The following is an 18,017-nucleotide window of genomic DNA, read 5'->3' on the forward strand; positions in this document are numbered from 1 at the left end:
AAAGTAAGCACAGTTTAAAGGTAAGCAGAAATCCACAGGAACACGTTCATGCTAAACAGTGTGAAGATCTAGCAATACATTGGGTATTTATAAGGCTGTAAATATAATTCACATTTAACAGAATACATGTTTAATTTCACATTCATTTTCACACACACAGAATTTAAACACTGGTTTACAATTTTCAAAACATAACTGATAAATTTTTTTGGTCAAAGACACACAAGATCTTAAAACAGTTTTTGGTTAAAAGTTTAGTCAAGTACATATAGGATTTTCTTTTTTTCCCCACTGCCAACTAACCTTCTTACAGCCTCCGTATTTACGTAACAAAAAAGCTTGGAGTAAAAAGATTCAATTAAACAAAATAGAAGGAAGATACAAGTTTGTTGCTTTGCACAAAATCATACCAGATATTACATTGGGCATAACGTTATTGACGATTTTAGCAAATTTCTTGGTTGTTTAGTCCCATGCAGAGATGCAGAGCCACAATCAACAGCTGAAGATGGAAACTCAGAGCCTGAAGCAGCAGCACCAGCATTTTCAAAAGGATTCAGGAACTGACAGAGATGTTGCAGGAAAGTCATTTACATATTCTACATAGCACAGTGATAGTAGTGTTTTCTTTGTAGACAAACTTTCATTATGTGGAAGTTTCTTTATCTTTTCATCCTTCATTACTTCAGAACTTTGGTTTCAACCAATGAGCATCTGCTGGCTGAGCTGGAGAAGATGCGTTCACTTCATAGAACTGAAGTGCAGCAGCTTCACTGGAGTTACAATGAATTGAAAAAAAAAAACACATGGACATAATTTCCACCAACACCCACCACTAACAAGGGAAATTAATCCAGGAACCTTAATAGAATATTTAAACAGCCCTTTATGTTTATTTATTTTGTGTTACACTTTTTTAGACCTGGTTTAACATTTCCTCACGTTCTTCGTGTACTTTGCATATTTCAGATTTTAAACTGTCAAAATCAATTTACTGTTACATTTCGCATCTATTTTACTGCGATATACGATGCGTGTGTTAAAATGTAAAAAAATCCTTTGGCAATAAAGCTGCTGTTTTTTATATTTTAATGTCCTGTTCCTTGCTAAGATGAAAGGATCAGGTAGAGGATGGTGTTGAGTGGGAGGTGGTAAGTTTTTTGTCTTTGGATGTAAAAGTATACATACGTGTCCTTTATATAGCCTAGGCAGACAGAAATATGTTGTAATCAATGGATACAATTAAAGGTAAGGCAGGATTATCATTTACACCTTTAGTTTTAACTTTATATGTGTTGTGTTCTTGCAACTACTTTCAAGATTCTAATACAAATGGTATTTCAAACAGTCTCTGGTCTGGCTGGTAACCACAGATAAAATAAACTAATATACTAAAAAAAAAAAAAAAAAAAAAAAAAAGCAATGCAAAGTTACATTTATTGACAAGAACTGTTTCAAAACCTATTTGCATGCACTAACAAACAGAGGAACATAAATGATTCTATTGAAATAAGTTTATATTCCCAAAAAGCATTTTCATTTACTTTAGCAGTCTATGGACAAGCAAAAAAAAAAAGTATAAATCTGTAATTCTTATTATCAGGGGTCTAAGCCAAATGCATACTGTCAGTTTTTATTGAAGTTACTGTAACACTGAAATGAAATTTCAATTACAGAACAATTAAAAGCTTTATACATTTAAAGTTACAGTGCATTTACAGTTGTAAGTGAGCTTTTAAAAAGTATACATTGCAAATTAACTGCACTTAAACCTGCATGTCCCATTCTGATCAAGGGCATTTTTAAAAAGCAAGGCGTCCTCAACATCAGATATTGAGGAAATCGGAAACACTGAAGACTTGCATCCAGTTTTCTGTTCATAGGCTTGTATTGTATCTCAGAATGCTTGACAAAGTGTTTGTGGGCGTGTTTAAGTGTATTTGTCTTGTACAGAAGTGTATTGCCCATCAACACCCCCACTTTTGTTTGCAAGGATAGTGTTTTTGCACTGCTTCATGGAAATGGCAGTGATACATGAGCATTATGGTAACTCGAAATACATCATAGGATCAGTTGTTCAAAAAAAGCACTAAAAACAAAAAAGTGGCAGTAATCAGGCTGCAGCTTAATGCATTTCCTAATATCCTTTACACAGCTAACTCATTAGGGCTATTGGGGGGGGGGGGGGGGGGGGGGGGGTGCGCCATAATTTGCACTAACAGGAAATTAGTGTTAAGTGAATTAGTCTTGCAACTGTGTAGAAATTTGTCTAATTCAAGTTTGTTTTAATGAGAATTGACTAATTGGTGTCTGAGCAGCTTAATGGGAGGGTGCAGTCAACAAGGGTTCTCTTCGTTAAAATGTTTTGTTCCCTATACAACTTCCTTATTCAAGACATAAAAAATGAAAGGAAGAATGCTGCACCCTGTGCTGGTAAGCTTTAATGTATTCTGTGAAATCAACTGATCGGTCACTAATTCGACGAAAAATGTAAGTTTAGCAAAACAAGGTTAAAAGGTGCTGGTGGAAGGATTACACCCAACACACTCTCTCATATCCACCACTGTAGCTACCCCTTGACACTATCTGTGATGGGAGGGTCTATTTCCTCGTCTATCAGGCCAGGTGATGGACCCTCAAATCAACTGAACACAAAATACTCCAGCCACAATTATGATTAAGATTATGAACGTTGCATAAGTAAAAAAAAAATAATAACTCCAATTTCTGTGTTGTGGGATTTTGTCCTGATCTACCGAGTTGAATATATTGGACAAAGTTTGGAAGAATAGATCTCTATTACCTCTGTATCTCTATTACCTTTAGTAGGAAAAAACCCAACTTAACAAGGTAACGCCGCAACATTTTGATCATAACCCATTTTAAAACCAGAAAGCTTTAGATGGGTTGGGAAGAATCCGTGTTTTGTATCTGGAACTGTTGGAACATTCCAATTTGGAGGCAGCATACTGTAACTGGCTGGTCAACCCACTACGATCAAAATGAAACAACAAATTTGATATGAAAATAGCTCCAATGAATGTTAAACAACACTGGCATCGTATTTTTACATTCGTTTTTTTTTTTTTTTTATTATTTTTTATTTAATTTTTATTTAGATTTCAAATATCAAAATTACCCAAACAAACACTTGGTTCAAAATTACAAAATTTATATAATTTTTATGTACTTACTTGCATTAACCTTCAATTAAATTCATTATTTTTTCTTGGAAATAAGCAGCTCTTTTTAAATATATACAGTATGTTGAAAAAGAGAAATGAAAATGCAATTTGTATGTGTAGTTTTCCTTGTCTTTTTTTTCTTCCTATTCTTGGCATCCTACTCTTAAAAATATTCTTTTTGCTTTAGGATGTTTCTCTGTTTTTTTCATGAAGAATATGGAAGAATAATGTTGCTGATTGAGAATATTTGCATCTTTAGGAATGCTGAACCCTGGTAATATATTGGAGCAGATGTAAACTGGAATTGTGCTGAAGAGTGGCACTGTTTAGAATGTCTCATTTACTGGGAAGATGTGGAAATTGCATACAGCAGTGTTAAGAAGAGCCATTCTTAGATTTGTTTTGATCCTTTCACTTTTTGAGCATATGTACCAGCATGCTTGTACCCAGGTACATAACCAGACATGTCTACCAATTCCTCTCGGCCCGCTTTTCCTTTCCCTTTTCCAGACGCGTCAAACCTTTCTTTATGGGAGCCAGTGAACTTCGATGTGTCTGTCAGCCGTGATACTGTGGGAGAAACCACAGCTTTCTGTGCAGACAAAAAAAAAAAGGTTAATTGAAAATTATTACTGAAAGATTTAGAATGTAGTAATTTTAAATCAACTGTTTTTATGCAACACTGTCTGTAAGTTCAATGGCATACAATTGTTGCCATTGACTTGTCTTTGCTCAGTAATGTTAGTGATGCTTAAACTGTGTCGTTAAAAAAAAAAAAAATTGCATACTAATTGTCACGTCTCCATTAGAATTTTACTAGCAGAAACCGCACTTACAATCTCACTGAGTGTATAGATCTCACAGTGTGTCAATGACAAAGCATTCTGTTTTTTATTTAGATTTAATGACTTACAATATGTTTGAAAGTATTCAGAGGCTACCTGCATTCAAGTTATGTGTATTTTCTTTTGCAATCTTTGTATGACATACACTCAACTTGATCAGAGGGAGCCACTAAACACAGAAACATTAATATGAAGACATTGGCTGGTTACAGTGACTTTGAGGACCCAGAAGATAAATCTAAAAATAAGACACTCTGTCTGGAGGGAGTAGTCCAGGGCCATTTTACTTTGACGTTGTACCAAAATGAATCACTATTCAGTGACAAATCAAAGAATCTACATCTTACTGAAACAAATATACACTTCTATCTGATGCCAGAGGAAAAAAGCTTGGATAAAAATAACTCCTAAATTATATCAGCTCTGACCCCAATATAATTTTGTCAACTACATTTCTGTATTATCATTCTAAAATGTTATAGTTGTTGTACAGAAATGCATGACAAGATCACAGTGCCGTTTTTATTATGACATAAATATGAATTAAAAAAAAAAAATTACTACAAAATGGCAGCCAGTGGTTCTAAAAAGGATATGTCTATTCTTTATGCTTTTTTCCTCTGGCATCAGATAGAAGTGTATATTTGTTTCAGTAAGATGTAGATTCTTTGATTTGTCACTGTCTATTCTTTATGTAAACATAACCACAGTCAGCCTTTTCAACCCAATCTATTGGAAACTGAAATGTAAATGTTATTACTCTGTGTTTTTACAAAAGACATTTCAACTGGGCTTTAGCGCAAGCAAATGGCTAATCTATGCATATTTATTGTAGCTAGAAAAAGTACTGCTTAAATTTATGTCAAACGACCCCAACATCTGAGTAGTAAGGGGACTGCAATGGTACTCTTACCGTTACACCAGATATGATGGGAGATTTTCCTTCAATCAGTTTATAAACCTCCTCAACAGCTTCTTTCCCAGGCTTGTCTTTAAAACGTTTTTTTGCAAGTTCACCAAGAGCTTCTTTAAACTGATCAAATGTGACTGTTCTGCAAGATTTTTTCCTGAAATATAAGTTCAGCATTTTAAAAAAGCTTTTTATGTTTCACTATAATAATACAAACAATTTCAGTTTGCAGTTGATAAGTACTTCACACCTACTGGTCCACCATTCAAAAAACACAAATTAAACTGATATTCATTTCCTGTTGCAAAAGAATTGGTAGCCACCCTCTTGTTTTGTTGTTGGGACAATAAAAATGTAAGGTGAGGCTAAATATATAAAAAGTTAAAAGTGCATTGCAACAAATAATAAAAAAAAAAAAAAAAAAAAAAAAAAAAAAAAAAACATTTGTTACCATGGAGACAAATCACCAAAACAAACACCTATAAAAGGGTCCAGCGTCTGGCAACATGCAGTCTTGCTTGCTGTCATAGCAACATGCTAGCATAAACAGAACTATTTTGGTTTATCTTTGATACTAATATTTAAGTCTAAATTGTTAGGGTGATAATTCTACCTTTAAATGTATACAGTTTTTACTTCAGTTATCCTGTTTGTTACCCAAGAATGCCAGCTGGAGTAAATTTCATACATCGATAGCTATATCATTTACAATAAAAATAATTAACAGTGACTGGTGAGTAATGTCCCATTATAAAGTAAAGCTGAACTTGAAATTAAGTTTTTCACTGGTAACTTGTTAACCCAAAGAGTAACAAGTTTAACTTGAAAAAGCCAACGTTCAATAATGTGTATCCAAAATTAAAGAAAGGACATACTTTACTTTAGAGAAGACAATGTCAACATCTGTTAAAGTCACATTCTTTCCATCGATGACACAACAGTCTTTGCACAACTTCGACCAGTTTTTTCCATGCAATTCTTTTCCTGATGCTCGGGTGTCTCCATGAACGGCAAACTTCCTGAAAGCTTCTTCAAGTGCGCTCAGTTCGTTTGATGCTGACGCTCCTTCACTGGGCCCATTGGATTCAGAGGACAGGCGACTGTGTTCTGTGTCCTTCGCCTGTTCACTGTGAGGTCCCACCACTGTCTTGTTTGCAAGTTTTGTAGTTTTAAGTTTCTTGTCGGACATTGTGCTGCAATGATACAATTATGCAAAAATGAAAAATATTTTTCATTTTAATATTATTAGATATATTGAATCTATTTGAATACTGTATTTTGTCAGTAAAAAAGTTTGTGGTGGTAATCCACATTATACAGTAGCACACAATTGGCTGTCAAAAACCTTGTAAATGTTCAAGGCAGGCGGAAGAAAACTTGTATTTACACCACCTATGATCGTTCAAGAAAATTAATATTGATCAAAATAAGCAAAAACATGTTTACAAATGAGAAATGTGTTTGTTTCAAGTTGTCACTCACCTTTCCCACACAAACACACCAATACAATAAAAACATGGTTTATTAGGGCCAGTTTACTTTATTAGTACCCATTTTCATCAAAAGCAAAACTGTTGTAAAGCACAGGCAAGTATGTTATATCACATATAATTACGGGAAAGTTCATTTGCTGGAATACAAGGTAAGCAAGGCAAATAATGACCTAATCAGAAACAAAAAGAAAGAATCTTACACAACACTGATAGGATATTGAATAGGTCATACATTAACACTCCTTCCTACAAGTACACTTCTGGATTACACATGTCATAAAAATGAAATAGAACTATTTGAGTCATTGTAATGACTAATGCATAAGCATATAAAAGGGCTTGTGCAATAAAAAAAAAAACAAAAAAAACAAAACATGCATTCCGAGAGTCGCAACAGAAGGGCTACGGCTGACAGTGCTGTACTTTTTACTTTGCTTTTATCAGTTGACCTGCCCACACAGTTTGGTACATGACCTGCAAAGTACACACTGCAGCTGGCTTATCACAGACAGCCTGGGAAGCTTGTGATGGTTTTCCAATCCATCCAACTGCATCTAACTGTCACATAAGGAAAATCTGAATTAAAAAAAATGAAAAACGCATTGAAAAAAAATTGCCTATATAAAAACACATGTAAAATAATTCAGTGTCTGTAGGAGTGTGTTAACTCAAACATAAAGTTGACACAGCTGGGTTAAAAGTACATTATTAGAGTGGATAGACATATCAAATTGTAAGTCTGAAATGCAGACAGATGGACTGACGCTTCACATACACCCCAGATTATTATTATTATTATTATTATTATAACTGAATGTAAAAACGTACTGTAACAGGTATGCAGAACTTTAAATATGCAGAACTTTAAAATGACATACATAAGGACATGCACTCAGGCATACACATGCTTATGCTTAAACAGTTTTTTAAAACGGTTAAGTGGTGTAAGATTTGGAGCAAGCTGACTTGCTTGTAGCCATATTAATTCTAAAATTTATTCACCTTGTCATTATGTAAGCTTGCCTGTTGATTCAAGTGCACTGCTGCATTGTTATTTCTGGTGTCTTGCAGTTCTATATACACTATTTCCTTTTTCCTTTCTTGGCTTGTGTGGGAGAGACCCGCTTTGAGTCTAGTCGTACACCCCTTGGGAGGGACCAGGGTAATTGCAATGTGCTTTATAACTTAAAAAAAAAAAAAAAAACTGTAATAACTACAACACAGCTCCACCAGCCACAATGTGCCATACTTTATTATTTAGCTGAGACTTCTTTTAATAACTATATAGAACTTTCTTTGAAAAACCTAACAGACATGTTTTCAAGGTTAGCATTTTGGGGTAGCCCCATTTCTGTCTAAAATATGCTCACGTTTAAAATATCATATTTTTAATATAATTTTATATATAATTAAAAATTATATTTTGCACTTGCTAGCCCATTAAGAGTCACTTCTTTCTTCTTAATACTGAAAGAATAATTTATACACAAATGTTCTACGTACTAGTACTACAGTATGCTTATACTTGTCTTGACGCACACTCTAAACTCAGTGATTACTTGAACAAGCAAATATATTGTTCATTTCTTCCCCTATCAATGATGCATTTAAATATCTACACTTTGGGTGACATCTCTTAGGGACAACAGTTGCAAGCCAAGTTTCCAAATATATGACAACAGTTCCCTGTACACTGCCTTCTCACAGTGAACTGACACATACTAGTTTGTAATGGTCAACTAAACCCTAATCCATTAGACCTGCTCTAATTTGGTTCTACAATTATGTCATGCTGCTCGAAGTCAGTCTCTTGTCTCTTTCTCAAAATCAAGTAACACTTAAGTTTTTTTTTTTTTTTTTTTTTTATTGCATTATTGTTGCCATGGTAGAGTACTAATTGTTCTTATTCTGAAATGCGGTTATTTTTAATTAAACCATGGTGTCTACAGGGTTAGAAACTCCCTCTCGCACGCTCGCCCTGATTAAATCTGATGAGGACTAGTTGATGTCTGTGTCTCAGTAGTCCTCTGGGCGAGTACTTAAAACAAATGTAAACATATACTCTCATGTTCAGGGTTGTGTTAAAAAAGGCAGAAAAGTAAATTTTCTAACAGGGTGTAGCAGTGGTGAATAAGCATTCATAATGTTTATACCCAGTCACTTGGAACTGACACCTCCCTTCACCTTCCCTGCAATGCCAACCTTGATGACGTTTTACATTTGTGTTCTACCTCTGCCCGGGATGCAAAGTTTATTGGGCGTTGAATTTACTGAAACAATTTGCATCTTTGAAGTAAGTGTGAAGTCCCGAGGGCTGCAGTGAAACGTCTTTAAATTGGGACTTTAGTGTAGACCGTGTGCGTACACTAATAATTGTAGGTAGTAATTCATAGTTATTTAATCACTCACAGGCTGTAACCCCCAACTCCACAAACCAGCCAGCATTTTCATAAATAGCAGCACATGTAATGAACAGTAACATAAACATTTTATTTGTCATCAGTGTCAACTTCAGAAATCACACAAAATGCTCCTGTAATAAAACTGATTTATATGTTTTTATCTGCCAAAAAAACAAGAACCTAAGTGGCCCCCTCCCACTGAAATATGTAATGGCCCCCTGTTTATAACTACCTTAGAATTCCTGGCTAGCTTTGAACATAGCCCTAAATAAAATACATTTAGTATTTGTTGTACAACTGAGCTTTCAATACAGCAAGTCTAAATGTTAAGAAAGACGGCATTTGCACTGACTGATTATAAATTTGATTTACAGGTGATAAGGTGGCGTTCCAGCGGGCATCTACTTGATGCCCGCTATAGCTGGAAGCCGATTGGCTCATGATACTGAATCATTTTCCAATTAAGGCTGCATTCACACTGGGTCCGTTTTACGGACTCGGCCTGGTTTGTTTAGTTTGAAACAATGGATTAATGCGCTTGCTGTTCGCGCTTGCTGTTCATCTGCGAGCGAAGGGACCGAGTTTGTTTGGATGCGAAATAAAGTTTCCTGGTCCATTTACATTTGTTTTCATGTTCGTTTGTGTTCACAATGCAATTTTGAAGTGCACTTGGTTTGTTTATATGGTCTGTGAGCTAGATGTTTACCATATCCTGCAAGGTATCTTGAAAGATGGCAGCTATTGAAGATTCTTACATATTGCTGTGGGAGAAAGCAGGGGAATGGGGGAGCAATTCACTAATTTAATTAATACATTTTTTGAACAACGTACAGTAGAACAGTGCAGTATTCAGTTAAACAACACTGCATATTGCACTGTTCTCCCAATGGCATTAATTTGAGAAAAAAAAAATTGAGTGTTTTGTCTAGTTGTTTGACTTGGATTTTGGTGTCTGACCAAATTTATATCAGAGCTTTATTTTCTCGCACTGTCCATGTAATTAGGTTTCAAATGAAAATTCAATCAGCACTCCTTAAAAAAGAATAATTTTATTTTAGTTTAAAACATGGTTAGGCAGGCGACAAAAGAAGAAAGATAAAATAGCAGACACATTGCAGCTATCAAGCCTTCACCAGCGCATCATAAAGGAACAAAGAGACTCAAATATATAAGCTTAACAAGAATCAGATGTATGATTAGTACATGTACAAGTTAATCAAATCAGGAAAGACGCCAATTAGGAGATCAATTAAATATAGTATCAATTAACTAAACAAAACAGATTAACTAAATAATACATAATTTGAGTTTCCAATCAACAAAATCATTACAAACCAATCAAAATGCTTTTTAAAACAATAAAAAAGAACACAACATAATACATAATTTAATTATAATATAACATAATATAACACACACCAATACAGTTCTTTATTCATACCTAATGGAGCTTTGGTTTTAAGTGCACGAATCCAGAAGGCTTCTCTTTGTAATAAACGTTTTGCACAATCTCCACCTCTTCGGGGAATTTGAACTGTTTCAATGCTCAGAAATCTGAGAGAGCAAATTTCATGATTATATTGGTTTCAAGTATTTAGCAATGGGGGAGCGTAGATCCCCAGTACGTACTGCTCCCTTATGTTCATAAAACAGGTTTTTAATTCTCCAATGGTTTTTCCCCACATAAAGTCCACAAGGGCATTTTATCATACTATACTTGTATACTACAAATTTAGTCGTGTGTGTGATTCGTCCCTTAACTTTGTATTTTATGTCAGAATGCGGATGATTAAAAAAAGTCATCATTAATCATTGCGCTAGAATTTGAGACAAAAATAAAATGTTGTGGTGGAACATAAGTATCGGCTTTAACAAGATGATCTGTGAGACTTCTGGACTGTTTATAAGCAAATAAAGGGGAGTTGTTTGCATTCAACAAGTTGTGGCTATCTGTATCTTTCTTATACAAAGATGTACTTAAAAATTAACCAGATTTTGAAATCTGAACATCAAGGAACGGTACAGATATCGGACTAGAATTTAATCTCAAAGTAACTGAAAGTAACCTACCATTGACGTGAAGTAAAAAATCGTTTAATTCATCCGTACTCCCGAGCCAAATGAAAAAAACATAAACATCATGAATATATCTTAACCAATTTCTAATAAATTGTTTATCATTGTAAACACAATCTAATTCAAATTTACAAATATAAATAAATTAGCATAGGTGCCACTGTGGAACCCACTGCAGTCCAATAAATCTGTAAATAAAATTTATTTTAAAAAAAGAAATACATAATTTTTTCTCTAAAACAATGGCAGCCAACTGTGTCAAAAAAAACAAAAAATAAAAAAAAAAAGAGCTGGGAGAATAATCCTGTTCATGTGTAGACAAAAAATGATGGCAGTAAAACAATTAACAGGTTCAAAAGGGACAAAAGATAGACCTTTGCTCAAAATAGATTTTTGATTAGGCGAGATATTTATACATGATAAATTAACAACCAGTGTCACATCTTCCTTGTTCCTCGCTTTCCTCTTTGATCTCCTTGTCCGTCTTTTCCACACTGTAGATTGCAGGATCTGTTGATCTTGTTCTAAAAAAAAACACCCCTGATCGGAATCAATTCCCAAGCCACTGAACTTGGAATGTCCGCTATTGGATGTATTAAATCATTCAGGGTATTTAGAAAGTCTGGAGTACCTCAGAGTAGTTGAACCTCTAAGCGAGGAATATACATTGTCCTCTTTACAGTCCAACGTGTATCGCCGGTATTTTCTTAATTTCATTTTTCTGAATTTCAGATTGCCAGTTCTCAATTAGACTTTTACATGGTTCCTCAATTTCTCGAAGTTTCAAAGCATCATCATTTTCAGTGATTTCTTGTTGCAATAACCTTTCTTGTAGATATTAATTCCTTATTGACACGTTCAATAATAAGGAGAATCAAATCCAAGGAACATTTGTTAAGAATTTCGCACCATTAAATGACTCTGGATATAATGCACAGTTCACATCCTACCTCTGTAAAGCACTTTGTGAAGGTAGATATATATTATTATTATTATTAATATTATTTCATACAGAAATCTTCACCCGACCTTCCCAAAGTAGGTTATATATTCATTCTTAAACCCCTGGGTATTCTTTTATTCTTCCAGTATTGTGATAAAGTGCTCCCATGTGCAAGCAGTCTTACTGCTTTCTTTTTAAGGGATTCCATGCATGTATGTAACATATCCAAAGAATGTCTTACTGTTTCAGTATAAATATGTGGAAATGGTATCCGAACAGAGTCAACATCAGAGTAGGGCTGAGTCACAGCTCCCGCCAAACCATCGACTTCCTCATATGACATCGTGTTCCGAGGAGCAGCGTTTCAAACAGAATTAAATCTCAAAAAGTTTGTAACAAAACACGCTCAACTCAATTTCAGTAAAGTTCTCAATGGGTGCTGAAGCTTAAATAAGAAAATTGAACAAGTCAGTGCACCTTAAAAAAGAAAAGGGTTACCAGCTTTACAAAGTGAAGAACTGGGATCTTTAATTTTTTTTTTTACTTCAATTCACTGACGTCATACCAACTTTGAAGCCGTTAAAATAACAGTATATAATAACATAATAATAGTTTTAAAATTAAACATTGGGTGAATTTATTGTAGATCATAACAACTCATTATTTTCTTTATACTGTCAACTCAAAACATGTTAAACATGTACAAAATCCAGAATTAAAATAGATCAGCTGTTAGTAATTCATTTAAAAAATGATAAACACATAATCACAATTATTACACAAATAATCCATAACATTGTTTATTTTATGTTTTAATGGCGCCAACACAACCTAATAAACAACACTGCTATTATCTTGCTGAGCACATTGATGCAGTTTTGTACTTTTACATACATACACTCATACATTAAAAAAAAAAGTGATACAATCACAAAACAGGGATGATTTACTATTTCCGACCGGGATGAAAAAAATGAGGGCTGTTTTTGCTCTACTTGTTTCCTTAGAATATGCAGCAAACTTTGTTTTACTTCCGAGTGGTGTCACCTTGTATACCTAGTTTCCTAATTGAAAAAAGACCGAGTCCAGCAGTTGTTCACATCGAAGTCTAATAAGCGAACCAGACTTGTGTGTTTACCAAACAAACAGAGAACAACTGTTTAGGTGGACTCGGTACAGTTAGTTTCTCAAGCGGACTTTGTTGTTCACTCCAAACGTAACAAACCGTACCAAGTGCGGATGAAACCCTTTAGACGAAACCCAGTGTGAACACAGCCTTAAGATACAATTCACATACAGTTTATAACTGTTTATCAATACATACAATGTAAACAGATCCTTGTTCCTTGATTCCATATTTATTTTTGTCCTTTTTTGGCCTATCCATAGGATTTCATGAAGTACATGCGAAGAAGAGTTAAAAAAGAAGGGAAATTATGAGCCACTGAAACAGTTCAAAGTGCAGTACATGATACACCCTGGCCCTTTCTGGAAGTCAATTAAAAATATGCAAAATACATCACATTATTTAGATTTGGCACAGTTTAAATCAACAGGATAAATCCCTAAATTTAAGCCAAGGAAAGATGTGTGGGTGTCTTATACAGGCCGTCTGCTTTGTATCAAAACTTTTCCAGGAGCATAGTTCAGTTAAGACTCAGCTGTATATAAACTGAACGGTAGACTGGTATGGAAATACTCATACCCGTATATATATATATATATATATATATATATAAATCTATTTTATTAGTTTTATATAGAGCCTTTTATGTGCACATCTCAAGGTGCTTCACAAGAATAAATAAGCAATTTAAACAATTACATTTACTTTAAAAAATATTGATATTTTCATACAATATCAATACTGTTCGATATAATTTCCATATCATGATATCATGGGATTGACAAAACCAAATCACGTACGCTCGTAGAGACATACTTGTTATTGCTAATGCTGCTAAAAATACAAACGCAGTATAATCAAGTTTATTTTATATTAAGATACAACAAGCCCTATACATACCAATCATGGTCAGTCTCACAGGCAAACACCACACATTAAAGTATTAATTAACCATTGTATTCCATTGATTGGCGTATTTAGGTATCAAACGCTATTTGCATGCTGCATTGCACATTATTGGCCTTATTTAGAGATATGCACGTGTCAGCGGTTCATTGCATTTTACCTGTGTGATTACTTACTCTATTATTAATGTAGTTTTAAAATGTGAACTTCTGTATTATAAATGAGATGTACTTTTAAAACTTCAAATACCACCTGTGACAGAGATAAGGAATCTGAGCTGCAAACCTCCCTCCCGACCAGAAAGGGCGCTGTGTAGAGGATGGCGGTATGCTTTCCCATAGACCAGGCAATTCGATGGTAGGTGGCAACCAGAAAGTCGGCCATTTTAGAGAAAGCTTGTAGCTGCAAGTTTGCTAAACAACTCCATTGAGGTCAGCGGTGGGGCAGGCAGTGATTGGATAGACTGTGGCGCCGGGCTGATCACAGGCAGGAGTGGCAGTACAAAGGGGACACAGCTACGTGACTACGCCCCCGAAGGGCCATTTAATTTGTTTGTTTTTTGCAGAGGAGGAGTAGGAGATGGGAGCTGGGCCACAAAGCCAACACAACCCCTGTTTTTTTTTTAATTACTGTTTAGCAAGCTTTTGATAATGTCAACTGGACTGGCCCAATGTTCTGAGAATGTCTTGGTTCAATAATGGGTAAAACGATTTGTCAGCACTCACATGTCCGACCCTATAAAATCTTGACTTCAGTGACTGTTAAACAGGTGTGATGCATATGTGAATATTTCATTTTGACCCGTTCCAATCAACCCTTGTCCGTTTTTCAGGGAACACAAAAATACATAGCTGAACTTAGATGTACTGTAGTTGGTTTTGTTGGTAGAGTACTATATTTTCAACAGAAGTATTTTAATTCAGAATGATATGATTCTGATAATAATACCTGCCAAAAGAGATGACACGTGGACTGAAATACAGTTCATACTTTTAAATCCGGTACGTATTGTAGCAGTATGTAAAATTCCCCAATAACGACCCAACAGCAAAGTGAAATCAAAATGCACATTTTATGTTAATTTATGACACAGTTTTCTGATGTACATGATAAAGCAACCTGCTTGTATATATTAATTATATAACTTTTCTTACCATTGCTTATTTTCCCCACAATCTTTAACAATTTCATAGATCTAAAATAATCTGAACAGTTTTCCAGCACTGCAAACAGTGCCAGAATATATTACTGGTTACTCTGCATTAGTTTCATTGTACTACAGTAAAGTCTATCTTGTAAAGTGCTTTGTGATGGTGGTCCACTATGAAAGGCGCTACATAAAATAAAGACTGATTGACTGAGTACATGTTTGTGTCTGAATGAATGACCACATACTAGGCTATACTGTACCATAGGATTGTTACATTAACACATATTTTGTTGTGGGTAACATCAAGACCAATATTCTTCACTTCTGCTCTCTTACAGATACCACCTGATTGCCCGGTATAGAAAATAAGGGTCCATATATAACACATACTTTAGAGTGAATGAGATTGTGACTACACATACAAGTCCATAAATAACAATCTGCAAGTAAGCAAATCTGTCAGACTGGCAGAGAGCTGATAGTTGGCCCTTGGGTGGCAGGTGATTTTTTTTTTTTTTTTTTTTTTTTATCAAATTCCTTTAATTATCCCTTGCTCGTGATGCTTCTGCAAAATCTGCGTAATGGCGACTGCACACTAAAATTGAATTACTAAACGAAAACAATACTCATTCTACAAAATTACTATTATTAGCACTGCTGCACTTTTCTTGCACGCGGATGATGATTTTGCACGTGACCTTTGTTATTGTCTTAAAACGCATTCTCTGCTGCCACTTCCGTACCAAATACTAAAGTTTGTGATCCAGGTCTTTATTTATTGCTTTCACTTGATTAAAATAGACGTACTGCAGAATGTGCTTCTGAAAATGAGACGTGCAGAACCGAAACTAAAAAAATCTTCATTCAAATTAACTATCAGTTATAATTAATGGAAGGAACTCTCAGTGCCGTACTTTATAATTACAAATGAACTGTAAACAACGTCTGCAGGATAAATAGTATTGGAATATAAAATAAAATGTAAATACTAGTATATGTATTGCTATCAGAAAAAAAAAAAAATCATCAACCGACTGAATGGTAGAACAAGATGTTGAGTTAATACTGCAAAACTAATTACGCACGATAACGTGCAATACACACTTGATAATAGTAGCATTTAAAAAGGCATTCACCTGATTATTGGCGACTATTTTCTTCGTCAGAATCCTGTGAAGCGGTGTTGCAACATAAACATGAAGCAGAATGCTACTGCTTTCACAAACCGCATTCAACGTCAACCCAGTCCCCTGCTTACTCGATTGGCTAGTTGCAAATCTTTAAGAACGTTCTTTGTTCACTGATTGGCTGTATCGTTGTCACTCGACTGAGCGACAACAGCTGCTTCAATAGGTGATGTAACATATTTGAACATAGATATATTTCGTTTTTTAACCTTAAAAGGTTTGATGTTCAGTTACTTCTATTTCAGTTCCCACGCTAAGTTATAGCATGAAAAATGCAAGCTATCACACAAGTAAACTGTGATAAGCGTAATGAATTTTCCCCAATACCCACCTTGCTCTACCACTGGGTAACTGCGCCAGTATGGAGTTTCGTTTTCTAGTTTCTCAAACATGGTTCTTTTATGTTTTCAGTTCTGAACAGTTCATAGAACAAAAAAAAAAAAAGAAAAAGAAAAGATTTTAACTCATTTAAAACACAAGCCATTCACAGACTGTATAAAAAAAGGCTAGGATGATGAAGCAACACTTGCATAAAGCCAGACCAGCGCAGAGGTTACTGAGCAGTATTGTCGGAACACTGGCTGAACATTTAGTAGGTACGACTTTTGCGTTTGTAAACATACAAAATGTCACACAAAACAGATGTTTCACATCATTTACTGTAATTAAATGCTTTACTCTGTCCACCCGATCGCTAACATAAGAAAGACGGATAGATAATATATTTCAACGAAGTTCCTACTTTTTAGAGATTAAAAAAAAAAAAAAAAATGGTAACAGTTAACAAAAATCTTCAAGGAAATTAAAAGAGATTCAGTTAAAATACTGTCAATTTAAATTATGCATTCAGTCTGGATGCTGAAGCTGGCGTCACCAAGTATCTGGGAGCAAGGAATTCAAAGAAGCAAGTGTAGTGTTGTAAGGCAATGGAATTTTGCCTTAATTAGACATGATGTTGGTCTTGGTATAAAATATGTTTTAATCTCACAAAGCAATGCCACATCACATCAGTCACCAGTTTTCCATTCAGTTTAATTAAGAAACAAACTCATTACAGATTAAATAAACTTTTTATAATATTTATATATATATATATATATATATATATATATATATATATATATATATATATATATATATTTAAATTACTTTTAGATTAAAAAGACACTGTTTTTAAGTAACCAGAAAGATTATTCTTTTTCTATACCTGAATTCTTCCTTATCGAACTAGAAAACCTGTAATGTGACATTTTTGCCTTTTTTTATTTTTCAACTACATAGACTTGACATAGGTAAATAGACACCCAAGTTAGAATGAGCACCTGTTTATTGCAGAATCATACGCAGCACTGGCAAAAATGTGAGTGGCATTAATATGTTGTGATGCATCCCTTTGCCTTATGCAAGACAGCAATGCACTTACACATTGTGAGGACAAGATCAGCAATCATGGTCTGCAGGACTGCAGCTAATTCCTGGCATATAATTAAGCAATAAAACCTTCATAAAAGGGCTTTACCTTCTGGCAAGGCCCTTCTCATTCTGCGAGAGGCAAGCCTTACCAGATGGGAAAGCCCCTGTATGAGGGTTCTGTTGCTATTAGAAAATGTGTTAAAAAAAACCCCAAAACATTTAAGTTTTTCTGTTTTTGTTTTTTTCTGTGATTTTATGTTATGAATATAAACATTTTCCACAGTAGTCCAACTATAATGCAGTTTGCTCAGAATTCCATGTGTGGTCTATGCAAGTTGAAATTTGCCAGTGTAAACAGGAGGTGGGCTTTCAAGCTTGGGT

General features: G+C 34.6%; 1 protein-coding gene across 1 annotated transcript; it reads right to left on the reverse strand.

Moving 5' to 3' along the window:
* Positions 1 to 2,188: 2,188 nt before the first annotated feature.
* On the reverse strand, positions 2,189 to 16,259 carry LOC121313307 (tubulin polymerization-promoting protein-like). The gene is made up of 4 exons (XM_041245698.1): positions 16,173 to 16,259; positions 5,816 to 6,133; positions 4,944 to 5,097; positions 2,189 to 3,777 (listed from the first exon to the last, which is right to left on the reverse strand). The coding sequence occupies exons 2-4, from the start codon at positions 6,127 to 6,129 to the stop codon at positions 3,577 to 3,579; spliced, it is 669 nt and encodes a 222-aa protein (XP_041101632.1). The 5' UTR covers positions 6,130 to 6,133; positions 16,173 to 16,259; the 3' UTR covers positions 2,189 to 3,576.
* Between the last annotated feature and the right edge of the window lie 1,758 nt (positions 16,260 to 18,017).

Source organism: Polyodon spathula, chromosome 3 (genome assembly GCF_017654505.1).
Source record: "Polyodon spathula isolate WHYD16114869_AA chromosome 3, ASM1765450v1, whole genome shotgun sequence".
In the NCBI taxonomy this organism is placed as follows: Eukaryota; Metazoa; Chordata; class Actinopteri; order Acipenseriformes; family Polyodontidae; genus Polyodon; species Polyodon spathula.

Coding starts and splice junctions, on each gene's coding strand:
- LOC121313307 (XM_041245698.1), bottom strand. CDS start 6,129: ATGTCCGACAAGAAACTTAAAACTACAAAACTTGCAAACAAGACAGTG. Junction 5,098..5,815: donor ATTGTCTTCTCTAAAGTAAA/GTATGTCCTTTC, acceptor CTTATATTTCAG/GAAAAAATCTTGCAGAACAG. Junction 3,778..4,943: donor CCATCATATCTGGTGTAACG/GTAAGAGTACCA, acceptor TTGTCTGCACAG/AAAGCTGTGGTTTCTCCCAC.